We start from the raw sequence: 14,930 nt of genomic DNA, 5'->3' as shown, positions 1-14,930 counted from the left end.
ATTAGTGTACTCACTTAACCACCTCTTTAAACTTACTTTCTCAAGCTCATGTTGTTTGTTGCACCTGCTAGGTTTGCCTCATGGTGGATTATGTCCTTACATGATTTATACTTTTCAGTAACTTGTTTATCCCTAACTGAGGTTAGTTTTTCCACGGGAAATCTGTGAACTCTTGCTTGTTGGAGAGTCTCTAAGGGGCTGTTGTGCATATACTTCTCTTTTGTAATTTACATTAATTTCTTGAAGTTTCTTTAAAACAGAAGATAGTAAAAACATGGCCTCATCTTTTTTCCTAAGCCAGTGACTTTTTTCACAGCCCTCATTTATGATAAATTCAGAGGGATGTGCAATCTTTTTAATTCTAGCTAAACAAGCAGTCCAGTGGAAGGGTTTTAGCTCTTATTTTAAAAAAGCAGAATGGGAGGGAAAAAAAGAAGAGAAATGGAGTGAGGTGTGGGGGAAATAAGAGCCTGGGTTAGCTGTTCCCAGGCTTCTTGAGGCAGATAGATCACCGTTGTGCATGTCGGCTGGACATGAGAGCCAATGGAATTTGGAAACATCAGTTATGTCCTAACAATCTTGAGTGCTGCCAGATTGTGTCCATGTCCCAGAACTACAGATTAACTTGATGAATGTTATAAAATAGCCCTGCTGTTTTAGACCTAGAAAGGCAGTTCATCAGTTGAGTGGGAATAGACTCTTCAGAGATTTGGTAATTGTGTTCTAAGAATGAAAACCCAGGGGAAAACTATCTTGATTAGTTGTCATTAGTGTTAGGCAAAGTTTTCCTTACTGTAAAGACAACAAGGCAGAATTTTCACATGGGTTTTACATTTTGGCAGTAGGCTGGAGAGATGGATATTGAAGAAAATCTAGATGACAGAAGAGTTGTCATTCTGATGGTTTGTTGTTGTTTTCTCTCTGGATTGATAGACAGTATCTGAGACCGGAATTTTTTTATGCACTTAGGTTCAGATTTCAGCTTTATCCTTGTCAGTGGTTTGGCTCATATCCTGAGACTATTATGTTTGGGGAATTTGATGGCTTTGGAACCTAATGATACACAGAGGGCAAAAGTTCCAATTATTTAGAGAAATTGCAAGCCCATTTCATATTTTTAAAGAAAGCAAATGTAGGAAGCATCTGTTTTCGATTTTGCAATGCTGCCTGTGCGTTTAAAAACAAAACATACTTGAAGGGAAAACAAGCCTTTTCTTTTCCAAACATAAGTAATGTATCTTTATCAAGGAAATTAGAAAACACTGGAAAAAATAAAGCCAAAAATTATTTCATAATTTTGTAACAGTTTAGAGGTGATATACACCTTGTAGACTTTTCTACTATGGATATTTGTGATTCGTGTTTCCAAAAATGGTATCATTCTCTTTGTAACCTGTTTGGCAAAACTACACATACATATATATATATAAATACGTATCACAGTAAATATAGAAGTACAGTCTAGTCTTCAGTGGAGGCTTCGTATTCTGTTATATCATGATGTATTTAGTTCTCAATTTCAAGGATCCATTTCAAAAGGAATGATTTTATTTGCTAACCAGAGTTTGGCTATGGAATTGTGAACACTGTACATAATAGCAATTTAAAATAAATTAAAGTTTAAAGGTTAAGGCATCAGAAGTAATCTGAAATTTCCTCAACAGTAGATTGAAGCTATGTGATTGTTATTCTAGCCATCTTTTTCTTCTTCTGATAAATACAGTTTTATAACTTCTGCCTATTTAAGTCAATTCTTTACTTGTTAAGTAACAACAAAAATTTTTTTATAGCTACTTAGATTGGTTTGGAGAAAAGCAATCAGGAGTTATCCAGATTGAGTCAGAGAAAATGTAAAACACCTACCTCATGAGTCTTTCATTTGGCTGCATTGCCCTAAAAGGTCCATTAGGTTACTGTTGACTTTTATGGAAAGTTCCAGTAGATGTAAAGACCTTTATCGGGACTAGAATTGTTTACAAAAAGGCAGTTCACCTATTTCCTAATAAAATAATATCAACACTTTGTGTTTCTCTTTAGGAGGTTTTCCACAGGTAATTTCACGTTATAAAATCTGAGCTAAATATTACGTGCTCACCAAATTTTGACCTTGTTTTGAGTTGACTATGTAAGCCAGTGGAGCAGCACCACATGGATGCCCCAGGCTGCTTTTGGTTTTAGAGATTTGACACAGGGAGCCAGCGTTCTCGTCGCAGTCATGCCTGCTTTGTTTCCTACTTTCTCTTGCCATTACCAGCATTTAGAAACTTCTGAAACTTCCCTATAGTTTCTTCCCTGACATGCCAGCTACGTTTGTTCAATCTTGGGTCCATCGTGCCTTTAACAACTCATAAAAATTCAGTTCTTTCTATTAATTTTATATACTGCAACTTTACTATATTCATTGATTAGCTCTAGTAATTTTCTGGCTGTGTCTTTAGGGTTTTCTGTGTAGAGGATCATGTCATCTGCAAACAGTGAGAGTTTTACTTCTTTTCCAATCTGGATTCCTTTTACTTCTTTTTCATCTCTGTTTGCTGTGGCTGAATCTGCTAAAACTATGATGAACAGTAGTGGTGAGAGTGGGCACCCTTGTCTTGTTCCTGACATTAGGGAAAATGCTTTCAATTTTTTGCCATTGAAGATAATGTTTGCTGTGGGTTTATTATATATGGCTTTTATTATGTTGAGATATGTTCCTTCTATTTCTGCTTTCTGGAGGGTTTTTATCATAAATGGGTGTTGAATTTTGTCAAAGGCTTTCTCTGCATCTATTGAGATAATCATATGGTTTTTATCTTTCAATTTGTTAATGTGATGTATTATATTGATTGATTTTGCGAATATTGAAGAATCCTTGCATCCCTGGGATAAAGCCCACTTGGTGATGATGTATGATCTTTTTAATATGTTGTTGGATTCTGTTTGCTAGAATTTTGTTAAGGATTTTTGCATCTATGTTCATCAGTGATATTGGCCTGTAGTTTTCTCTTTTTTTGTGGCATCTTTGTCTGGTTTTGGTATTAGGGTGATGGTGGCCTCATAGAATGAGTTTGGGAGTTTACCTTCCTCTGCAATTTTCTGAAAGAGTTTGAGTAGGATAGGTGTTAGCTCTTCTCTAAATTTTTGGGTAGAATTCATCTGTGAAGCCATCTGGTCCTGGGCTTTTGTTTGTTGGAAGATTTTTTATTACAGTTTCGATTTCTGTGCTTGTGATGGGTCTGTTAAGATTTTCTATTTTTTCCTGGTTCAGTTTTGGAAGGTTATACTTCTCTAAGAATTTGTCCATTTCTTCCAAGTTGTCCAGTTTATTGGCATATAGTTGTGATAGTAGTCTCCTCTGATCGTTGGCGTTGTCTGTTGTGATTTCTCCATTTTCATTTCTAATTTTGGTGATTTGATTCATCTCCCTTTTTTTTCTTGATGAGTCTGGCTAATGGTTTGTCTATTTTATTTATTTTCTCAAATCCCTTGAATTCCTATACACTAACAATGAGAAAACAGAAAGAGAAATTATGGAAACAATCCCATTCACCATTGCTATGAAAAGAATAAAATACTTAGGAATAAATCTATCTAAAGAAACAGAAAGTCTATATATAGAAAACTATAAAACACTGATAAAAGAAATAAAAAATGATGCAAATATGTTGAGAAATATACCATGTTCATGGATTGGAAGAATCAATATAGTGAAAATGAGTATACTACTCAAAGCAATCTACAGATTCAATGCAATCCCTATCAAGCTATCAATGGTATTTTTCACAGAACTAGAACAAATAATTTCACAGTTTGGATGGAAATACACAAAAACCTTGACTAGCCAAAGCAATTTTGAGAAAGAAGAATGGAACTGGAGGAATCAACCTGCCTGACTTCAGACTATACTACAAAGCTACAGTCATCAAGACAGTATGGTACTGGCACAAAGACAGAAATATAGATCAATGGAACAAAATAGAAAGCCCGGAGATAAATCCACACACCTATGGACACCTTATCTTTGACAAAGGAGGCAAAGATATACAATGGAGAAAAGACAATCTCTTTAACAAGTGGTGCTGGGAAGACTAGTCAATCACCTATAAAAGAATGAAACTAGAACACTTTCTAACACCATACACAAAAATAAACTCAAAATGGATTAAAGATCTAAATGTAAGACAAGAAACTATAAAACTCCTAGAAGAAAACAGGCAAAACCCTCCTCTGACATAAATCACAGCAAGATCCTCTATGACCCACCTCCCAGAGTCATGGAAATAAAAGCAAAAATAAACAAATGGGACCTAATTAAACTTAAAAGCTTTTGCACAATGAAGGAAACTATAAGCAAGGTGAAAAGACAGCCTTCAGAATGGGAGAAAATAATAGCAAATGAAGTAACTGACAAAGAATTAATCTCAAAAATATACAAGCAGCTCATGGAGCTCAACACCAGAAAAATAAACGACCCAATCAAAAAATGGGCCAAAGAACTAAACAGACGTGTCTCCTAAAGAAGACATACAAGTGGGTAACAAACACATGAAAAGTTGCTCAACATCACCCATTAGAAGAGAAATGCAAATCAAAACCACAGTGAGATACCATCACACTCCAGTCAGAATGGCTGCTATCAAAAAGTCTACAAAGAATAAATGCTGGAGAGGGTGTGGAGAAAAGGGAACCCTCTTACACTGTTGGTGGGAATGCAAACTAGTACAGCCACTATGGAGAACAGTGTGGAGATTCCTTAAAAACCTGGAAATAGAGCTGCCATATGATCCAGCAAGCCCACTGCTGCACATACACACTGAGAAAACCAGAGTTGAAAGAGACACATGTACCCCAATATTCATCGCAGTACTGTTTACAATAGCTAGGACATGGAAGCAACCTAGATGTCCATTGGCAGATGAATGGCTAAGAAAGCTGTGGTACATATACACGATAGAATATTACTCAGCCATTAAAAAGAACACATTTGAATCAGTTCTGATGAGGCGGATGAAACTGGAGCCTATTATACAGAGTCAGAAAGAAAAACACCAATACAGTATATTAACACATACATATGGAATTTAGAAAGATGGTAATGATGACCCTCTATGCAAGACAGCAAAAGAGACACAGATAGAAAGAACAGACTTTTGGGCTCTGTGGGAGAAGGTGAGGGTGGGATGATTTGAGAGAATAGCATTGAGACATGTATATTACCATATGTGAAATAGACAACCAGTCCAAGTTCAATGCAGAGCACTCAAAGCCAGTGCAATGGGACAACCCAGAGGGATGGGATGGGGAGAGAAGTGTTCAGGATGGGGGACACATAGGGGACTCCATGGACAGAGGAGCCTGATGGGCTGCAGTCCACGCAGTCACAAAGAGTAGACACGACTGATCAACTGTAGCACTCAAATTCTGTAGTGTTATGGAATAAAGAGTTTATGTGCAGCTTTTATTCTTCTTTTACATCTTCCCAGTTCTGAGAACTAAGTTTAAAGATTTGAGCTCTGCATTATTTCTCAACTTCCTCCCAGTAATGGATTCAGGGTAGCATCTCTGGATGATGGTGGTAATGGTAGTTTTCTGAGTCCAGCCTTACGTACAGTCTTCTGGGTCTATGTTAGAAAGCACTTTGCCTTTCCCACCTCAGACACAACCGTATGCTATGAATTGACTGGGTAGGCCCAAGGGACAGTCACTGTCTCGCTTCTCCTCCTACAGCCAGGCTCTGGGGTCTCTGAGTAAGTCCTCATCTTCTCGCTGTGGCCTTGGAAGTCCTCAGTGCATGCATGCTCATCCCTGTCTGACTCTATGGACTGTAGCCCACCAGGCTCCCCTGTCCGTGGAATTTTTCAGGCAGGAATACTGGAGCAGGTTGCCAGTCCCTACTCCAGAGGATCTTCTTGACCCAGGGATCGAACCTGCATCTCTTGTGTTTCCTGCATTGGCAGGTGGATTCTTTGCTACTGTACCACTTGGGAAGCACCCATACTACCCTTAATCTTAGCTTTAGCCAAAAGGCTGGAAAGTACTGAGTAGCTGCCTAATGGTTACTTCCATGGAAATGAGTTTTTTCCTTATTGTGTGATTTCAACATTAGCTTCAGGAAAGCCACCTGTGTGCCTTTATTTTCAAGCTTCAAATCTTGCTTGGAAAAGAAACTTTCTTTTCTCATGAAATTTGGAAAGACGTGCTTACTCCTGTGTCCGAATGATTTGGGCTTTTAAAAATGCCATTTGGAAGTGGCTGCTTCATTTAATAGTAATGAGATGTCACTATGGGCCCTGGTGGATGTTAGAAAGGAAGCAGAACATTACAAAAATAACAAGACATATCTCTTGGAGTATTTAATAGCTTTCATTCCTTTACATGATTGTCACAGCAGTAGCAGCCCATGTGAGGACAGGTAAGGTAGGTAGTTGTCAATGCCGTTTTCCTTCAGAAGCTGAGCTGAGCTGAGCTTGAAGAGGTTAAAGGATTTTGTCAAGAAAGGAGGTAGCTGGAGCTCTTCCGACCACATCTTGCACACAAGGCAGTTAAATTGTATTTTGTGGCATCGATATTAGAGGTGTACAGATTCAGAGAGCGGGGAAAGATTGTGAAGGAGTGACCCGGAAAGGCCTTGCGGAGAAGGACCTTACAGATGACGGGAAGAATCTGGACTTGTTGAGAGGAGCAGATGGAGCGCTCCAAGTTGGGGGTGGCGGATCACAGGGACTGTCTTAAGGAGTGAAGAGTTTTTTTGTTCCAGTAAATGAATGGAAGCTATTGGTTTATTTTGCTGTCTCTTTAAGAATTCCACTGGTTATTTTAAACTGTCTGTCTGTCTGTCTGTCTCTCATGGCCCTGTATTATCTCCTACCATTTGATATTTTTCTGCTTTGAAGAAGATTGTGTCTGAGGAGGATATTATCTGACTGTGTTTCCCCATCAAAGAGAAGTGAAATAATACCTTGTCCTCGGTCTGGTCTTTGTGGTTCTGAGGGTTTTCCCCTCCTGGTAGACTTCCTGCATTGGGCAAGGGGAGAAATGAAGAACTTGTATATATGAAATGCCCATGTTCATTTCTTTGAGCCTGAACGTTCAATCACTAATTTTTCTTTAGAGTTCTCACAGCCACTTCAAGGTGCTGAGCATTCCCTTGGCTCTGTCCTGATTGCTGAGGGATATCTGGGGAGAGGCCTGGGGTCTGATGCCAAGAGATTTCCGTTCCTACAGGACCTTCAGCTAGGACTCCCATTTGGCAGATGTCTTCTTGTCACTCTAGGTAGGTTAGTGGTGATTGAAGCCCCTCTGTAGTGGTTTTTAAGTGGCCAGAGATTCACTTTGGTTTCATTTCACTTTCATTTCTCTCTGGAGGATACCCATCTTATTCTCCTTGACCATTCAAATTGTTTGAAAATAGTTTTGAGTATCTGGCATTTTCAGTAGGTTTACTTTCCATTAAGCCATCTACATGTTGCTAGTTGGAAGGGACATTTCCTTGGATACTGAGACAATACTGATTGAGCACCTTTTGGCCCCTTTGAAGTTGAGACGTGTGGATGCTTAAGGTTGTAGCCCTTGCATGGTCCCTCAGAGTCTCCTGGGGCAGTCTAGACAGACCGCGAAGCATGAGGCGATGGTGTCAGGAAGGTGCAAAGCATTGTGGGCTCTCAGAAGAGAACTCTTTTGCAAAGCCTGGACTAGCTGTCACGCTCTGCCACCATCTGGTTGGTTGTTACTTAGTCTGGAAAGTTGGGACTTAGACATACTGTCCATTTTCATACCAGAGTTGGGTTTGAGGGGTTCAGTAGAGACAAGTTTGTTCTTTGAAATCAGAAGGGCTGAGTTCAGGTTTTGTTTGTGCCTGTACCTCCCAGTGGGTCCATTGGGAGCCCATAGTTTCTAGGGAGGAAACAGGATTTAGAGCAGGACAGCCCGGATGAGGTCAGTTTAAGAAATCCTGGTAGAGTTTCTTTACTGGAGGATTTCCAAGCGCTTCTGACATACTAATGTGTACTGCTAGCCCTTGGAAGGATTACTCTGCAGTTCCTAAGCTCATTTGGATTTTTTAAAACATGGAGCATTTTCTCAGATTAGTATTCCACAAACCATACTTAGGAAACACTGTCATTCCTAATGTCTAGCTCTTAAACCTACAAATCTGTGCAAGTTTTTTTCAGTTAACACAACGTTCTTTTGAGAAAAGAAGTTAGTCCACAATTGGACAGTGCATTTCATCATGAGCTATAGTGAACAGAAGCTATTGGTTATGATATAAAATTTGAGAAAGTAAGAAACTATCGTTTTATTTTTAGGCGTATTGACATATAACATTTCAGATTCATATTTGCAGTGTAATTTGTTACTTGTATATACTACAAATTGATCACCACAGTAAAGTCCAGTTATCATCTGTCACTATATAATCGACTTCTCCTTCCTCTGTTCCACTTACCTCCAACCCTCTCCCCTCTGGTAGCCACCAGTCTCTTCTCTATAAGATTTGCTGGGCTTTTTAATTTGTTTTTTAGATTTCACAGATAAGTTATAACATGCAGTATTTGTCTTTCTCTGTCTGACTTATTTCACTCAGCATAATAACCTCTAGGTTCACACATATTGTGACAGACTTGTCACAAATGGCAAGTGTACAGTGTTGGTGGGAATGTAAATTGGTGCAGTCGCTATGGAAACCAGTATGGAGGGTCTCAAAAAAGTTGAAAAGAGAACTACCATGCGATCCAGCTATTTCACTTCTGGCATTTATCTAAAGAAAACGAAAACACTAGTTCACAAAGGTCTATGTATATTCCCTTTGTTCATTGCAGCATTATGTATAATACCCAAGATGCGGAAATAATCGAAGTGTCTGTCCATGGGTTGATGGATAAAGATGTGTGCGCGTGTGTACACACACAGTGGAGTGCTGCTCAGTCGTAGAAAACAGAAAGGGCTGGGTTGCACATCCCCAGCTTTCACATACGGATTTTAAAGTACTGACAACAACCCTGTGAAGGAGACATTTGATCGTGGCCATTTTGCAGATTAGTAAGCTGAAGTTCAAATAGTAGGTTATGCATGGAGATGCTGAAAGTCAAACTATGGTCTGCCTTTCGCCAAAGGCCACATTTCATTAACCACAATGCTTTGTTATAGAGCTCAGTCTTAATTTTAACTTCTCTTGCTTTTTTAAAAGTTTTAAATGATTATCACAAAATTAATATATATTTACTAAAGATAAGTAGGTGAGAGAGAAGTAGAAAATGCCCCCCAAGGCAATCATCAAGTAGAAGAACTTCAGTCAGTATGTGATTTCTTTCCCATCGTTTTATGCAATGTTATGTTCATTAACCATACTTGTGGTTAAATATATGTATGTACAACATATATACATTTTTATACTCTCTCTATATAATTTTTAATCTCCTTACAGATGTGCCACATCACTGATAAAGTATTTTAATAAACACATTGAACCAGGACTTGGAAACTTAACTTGTAGCTCTTTTATACAAGCTGTTGCTTGACTGTAGGCAGGTTCATTGACCTTCCTGGAACTCAGTTTCCTTGTGGATAAGTGAGGATCAGATCACTGATTTTGAAGCTATGGTTTTCTACACCATCTCCTGTGGGCTAGGGGTAGAGATGTCATCATAGCAGAGAGGACCCTGGCCCTTTACTCCCATCTGTTTTCACTCAAGCATCCACTCTTATAACTCTTGTATACATTTGGGGTCCAAGCACATTTGCAAAGAGGAACTCACTGATTTTTTGTGGAAGAGTATAAGATTGTTGGACCTGATGATCCTGAAGCTCGCCACTTCTGTGATTCTCTTTTCTGATGTCTGTTAAGGTCTGTGTGCTCTGTACATTTAGAACATTTCTTCACCAATCTACACTAATCTAGAGTGGTAGATTAAGCAGATTTGCTCCAGTCTTTCAGCTGATCTCAGGAACAACGTTAATAAGCACAGAAATAATCCCTGATCAGTGCTGAGCAATGTTCAAAGCACTGTTGAATTGTTTCTCAGCAAATTGACCACTGTCTTTGACTTCATCCATCTCAGGTCCAATTTAATGCCTCTTTTGGGGAATACTAACCAGCAGTCATTGGTTTCTTAAAACTAATATATGTGTGAAAACTATGGACTCCACCAGTAACTGGTTTTCCGTTTTCCTTATGCATGTGAAGGTTATGAATCTTGAGGGGTTAATTTGAAAGTCCCAGTAGCTTGACTTGTTTCTCTTGCCTCCACAGAAGGAAGAATGTTCTTCAGAAATGAGGTGAATTAATGCTCGGGCACTCAAGAACCCTGGACAGCTACATGAGGTGTTTGAAACCTGCCCTGACCCTCTCGCCACACAGCTCTGTTATGAGGCCTGAGAGGATGAACGCAGCGTGGAGGGACGGTGTCCTGCCCTGTCGGAACGGTGACTGCTGACCCACCGGGAGCAAGCAGGGGGCCCCACGCTGTGTGCCAGCACAATGAAGGAAGTGGTCTATTGGCCACCCGAGAAGGTGGCAGACTGGCTGCAGGAGAATGCTATGCCAGAATACTGTGAGCCTCTGGAACATTGCACAGGCCGGGACTTGATCAGCCTCACCCAGGAGGACTTCACAAAGCCCCCGCTGTGCCTCGTCACCTCTGACAACGGGCAGCGGCTCCTGCACATGGTAGAGACCCTGAAGATGGAGCACCACTTGGAAGCACACAAGAACGGCCACGCCAACGGGCACCTCAGCATTGGCACCGGCGGCCCCTCCCCTAACGGCAGCTTCAGCACCAAGGTCAAACCCAACGGGATGCCCAATGGGTATAGGAAGGAAATGATCAAGATCCCCATGCCAGAACCGGAGCGCTCCCAGTACCCCATGGAGTGGGGCAAGACTTTCCTGGCCTTTCTTTATGCACTTTCCTGCTTTGTTCTCACCACAGTGATGATCTCGGTCGTCCACGAACGAGTACCTCCCAAGGAGGTGCAGCCTCCACTACCGGACACGTTTTTTGACCATTTTAACCGGGTGCAGTGGGCCTTTTCTATTTGTGAAATTAACGGCATGATCCTTGTGGGACTCTGGTTAATTCAGTGGCTGCTCTTAAAGTACAAGTAAGTAAAGCACAAGTCTGCAGTTTCAGGGACTGGGAGGTGGCATGACAGATGTTTAATATTCATTATTGGGAAATTAAATTGATCAAGCAGTAAGAATCAAAGCACATTCTTTCTTTTTTTTCTTTTTAACCACATAGTCTGTTGAACCAACCAAAGCTCTGGCAGCTTTAAGGAAGTGCTATGTTTTGTACCAAATTCATACAGAGTGATGAACAAGATTGTTAGAGATGAGGTTTTTTCTGTTTTCACATCACAGGAAGGAAAACCCTCAGACATTTTCAGAGAGTACAGGCTATTAAACCGCAGAAAACTATCCAGTCTTGGTGTGTTTAACCCGTCAAATCAGTGGTTGACAGTTGGCCTGTGGGCTATGAATGATGCTGTAGCTTTTTCCACACAGAATCAGATATCTGAAGCTTTGTAATATGCATCTGAAGATGCTTCACACGTACAATTCAGAACAGCTGGTCCAGAGTGACTTGAGCTAGTAGAGAGGGATACCCATTTTAGGTGGGATGTGGATGAACCTGCGTGGCTTTCCGCCTTTCTTTAGAACGTGTGGCATTTAGAACAGTATTCCACTCAAGTTTCTCAGGATTTTCAGTAGGCATCTCCTTTTAGTTTCAGGTGAATCCAAAGTGGCTTTCATGTCCCAGGCTCTAAACTCAATGCAGCAAAGTTATTTGCTTGAGTTGCATATAGCAACCTGAACACATACTTTGCCCTCATCACGGGTGTCTGATTTTTTTTCCATTAGCAGAACATCTTTATGGCTTCCACGCATGGGAGTTGGAAATTGGTTTGCTAAGGAACTGAGTTTCTCTCTGGTAGACTATGTTGCATGACCCACAGTGTGGTTGCATATTAAGGAAATCATCTTAAAACAAAATTCAGACTGAGAATCTATATTGAACTTTAATGGAAATGATAAGTATTTTCTTGTATGTTTTATAAAGTCTGTGTTTTCGTCCCTTATAAATTAGATATCTAGAAGTGGAAATAAAAGCAACTCCTGAGTCTTTGCCAGGAAAGGACTATCTTTACGTTGTATATAGGAAGCTATTTAAGTAGCCAGTTTTTATTTGGGGGCTGGTTTGGCTATCCCAAAGTTTAAGCAGAGAAGCCTGGTGTGCCACAGTCCATGGGGTCACACAGAGTTGGACATGACTGAACGGCTGAAAAACAACAACAGAATTTAAGCTAGATTTGATAGAGGAGCAATGGTCTGGGGTGCATTTGAGTTGGTGGAAGAAAGACTGTTTGAGAGGCTGAATAGATAGGAATAGGCCGTAGAAGTATGAGATGCTCAAAATTTACTAATTACGTTCTTCTGACTGTCAGACTTCAGTTCTGGTTTTGACTTTCAAAATTTTTTCCCTAGAAGCTCATTAGAGGAAAAAAAAAAAATAATGTCTGTATATTTTCCCTTAACAAAGGCAAGGTCAACTCTAAATTAGGTTTCCTGGGGTCTTCCTGATTTTTGTTGTTTTGTTTATATGAGTTTGTTTTCTGGTTTTTTATCAAAATTCTTACATGCCAGCTAATAATTTACTGCCCAGAAAAGAATATTTATGTACTTGTATGTACACATCAAAACCTTTCACAGAACTGTGACTTTTTAATAATTTTATTCTTGTTCTAAGAAATGTCCTAACCACAGGGATAATTTCTTTAAAGTATATTACTATTGGTATTTCTCTCAGCAGGGGCTTTTCCTCAAATCTGTTTCTTTTGAGGCTTTCTAATTTTGTGTTTTGCTGGTATTTGTTGCTAATACTGTAGTCATTTGCATATTTAAATTGTTCTACAGCCATAAATCACTTAATTCGTGCCTGGGGCAAAGTTAAGCCAAGGCTGGGACACAGGCAGCCCGGGCCCCAGCCCCAGCCATGTGCTAGCGTGCTGATAGAGTGGGTGAATCTCCAACTCTCAGGAGCCTTGTTTTTCTCACAGATACAATAAAGACCTCTCGGTCTAGATGATTTCTGTTTCTCTGTACCACTGTGTTTTATTTGATTACAAAATCACTGAATGAGCCAGTTACATTTGAGTGTTATTAGCTCTAGAGCATTTGTAGTTCAGAATATGTCCAACTTTAAAGATTCTTTAAAGTCCTCTCTCTGGTTTCCGCGTTGGCAGGATAACCCAGTTATTTTCATGAGAGTCTTCAGCACCCCACCCCTGTCCTACTACTGGGGCATATCCCTAGCTTCCCATCTCCCTCCTTGAGACCTCTCTGGAGTGTGTGTGGCACACCAGACCTGGGAAAGGCAGGAAGAAGGATAGAGGTGGGCACACCAAGCCGTGGCTGTTAATGAGCTCCTTTTCCCTGACCCTCGTAAGGGCTGAACTGTTTCCTAGTGCAGAGAGACGCCCTTATTCCAGTTATTTGGCTGTGACGGTGTAGCAGTCTGTTATTCGGCGTGTTGGGAAAATGGAACCTTCTGGTTATGGAATATTCTGTTTAAAAGCAGTAACCCTCTCATATTTTCTGTGCTCAACTCTTCTGACACTTGACCCCTCGCCCTCTCCCCGCCACTCAAACTCAACTTTTCTAAAACCGGATTTATCATCTTTTTCTTTCAACTTCTTCCTTCTCTGTAGGCAGTGGCATTTCCTAGAAACCTAGAACTTCTCAGTTCCTTTCGTATAAATAGTCACTGCTGCTGCTAAGTCACTTCAGCCATGTCCGACTCTGTGCGACCCCATAGACGGCAGCCCATCAGGCTCCCCGGTCCCTGGGATTCTCCAGGCAAGAACACTGGAGTGGGTTGCCATTTCCTTCTCCAATGCATGAAAGTGAAAAGTGAAAGTGAAGTCGCTCAGTCGTGTCCGACCCTTAGCATGGACTGCAGCCTACCAGGCTCCTCCGTCCATGGGATTTTCCAGGCAAGAGTACTAAGTTCTGTCAATTCTAATCACAGATTCATTACCTCTTTTCATTCCTGCCTGGTGATGTATAGTGAGTACTCAGAGGTCCAGTTCCCTAGCCTGAAGCTCAAGGCCCTTCATATCTGGCCCCAGGCTGTTTAACCTCATCTGTAGCTGCTCTACTCAGCGGTTTCCCTTGAACCCTCCAAGCTCATGTCACATTCTGTTCTATTCTGTGTGTGTGTGTGTGTGTCTCTATTTGTCATTCATCTTGGTATCCCACTGCCTCATATAGAGTGTGGCACATAGAAAGTGCTTGTTTAAAACTCATTCACTGAGACCCTCCTGTATGCCAGGCACTGTGGTGGAGCTTGGGGCTGGGCAGTGCTCAGAGGCCGCTGATGCTCACTCGGAGCTTGTATTCTCACCAGGGTGAGACAGTCTTTGAACACATGAATATACCAGGGAAGGAGTGGTATTTTAGATCAAGTGTTTAGAAAAGGCCTCTGATGAGGTGACCATTGAACAGACACCTGAATTGGATGAGGGGGATACCAGCTGGTGTTTGGGGCAGGAGCAGTCCCGGAAGGAGACCCAGCAAGGGCAGAGTGTCTGAGGTTTCCCTGGGGAAAAGCCACAGGCCAAGCAAACTGGGAGAAAAGGGAGGTGTGGACGGCACATGGGTCATGGAAAACAGAGGCAGGGTTTTTGTTCCAGGTGTGATGATAAGTCATTAGGGAAGAATGATGGGGACAGATTTGTATTTAGAAGGAAGCACTCTGGCTGCAGTGAAGAGAACAGGTCCGCGAGGCTGGAAGCGGGGGATGGGTTAGGACGCTATTACACACGGTCCAGCTGGGAGATGACCATGAGGTAGACTCATGTCTGGCCAATGAATGCATTTGGTGCTGGGCTGGAGGGAAGGGACGAACTCTTTCTAGAAGCCATGGCTTCGGTTACATTCTGAGCATTTA

At 41.0% G+C, this 14,930-nt stretch overlaps 1 protein-coding gene across 6 annotated transcripts in view; it reads left to right on the top strand.

The window, feature by feature from the left end:
• SGMS1 (sphingomyelin synthase 1) overlaps positions 1–14,930 on the top strand; it is a 323,847-nt gene that overhangs the window by 272,078 nt on the left and 36,839 nt on the right. For all 6 annotated transcript variants that reach the window (XM_040254683.1, XM_040254688.1, XM_040254684.1 and 3 more), the window contains one exon: positions 10,232–11,082. In XM_040254683.1, coding sequence (XP_040110617.1) covers positions 10,460–11,082 — 623 coding nt within the window. In that variant the 5' untranslated portion in view covers positions 10,232–10,459. The remainder of the gene's footprint in view (positions 1–10,231; positions 11,083–14,930) is intronic.

The sequence above is a fragment of the Oryx dammah genome, unplaced genomic scaffold, assembly GCF_014754425.2.
Source record: "Oryx dammah isolate SB20612 unplaced genomic scaffold, SCBI_Odam_1.1 HiC_scaffold_14, whole genome shotgun sequence".
Taxonomy (NCBI): Eukaryota; Metazoa; Chordata; class Mammalia; order Artiodactyla; family Bovidae; genus Oryx; species Oryx dammah.
The sequence above is the reverse complement of the archived record's forward strand: the minus strand, read 5'-3'. Positions and strand labels throughout refer to the sequence as shown.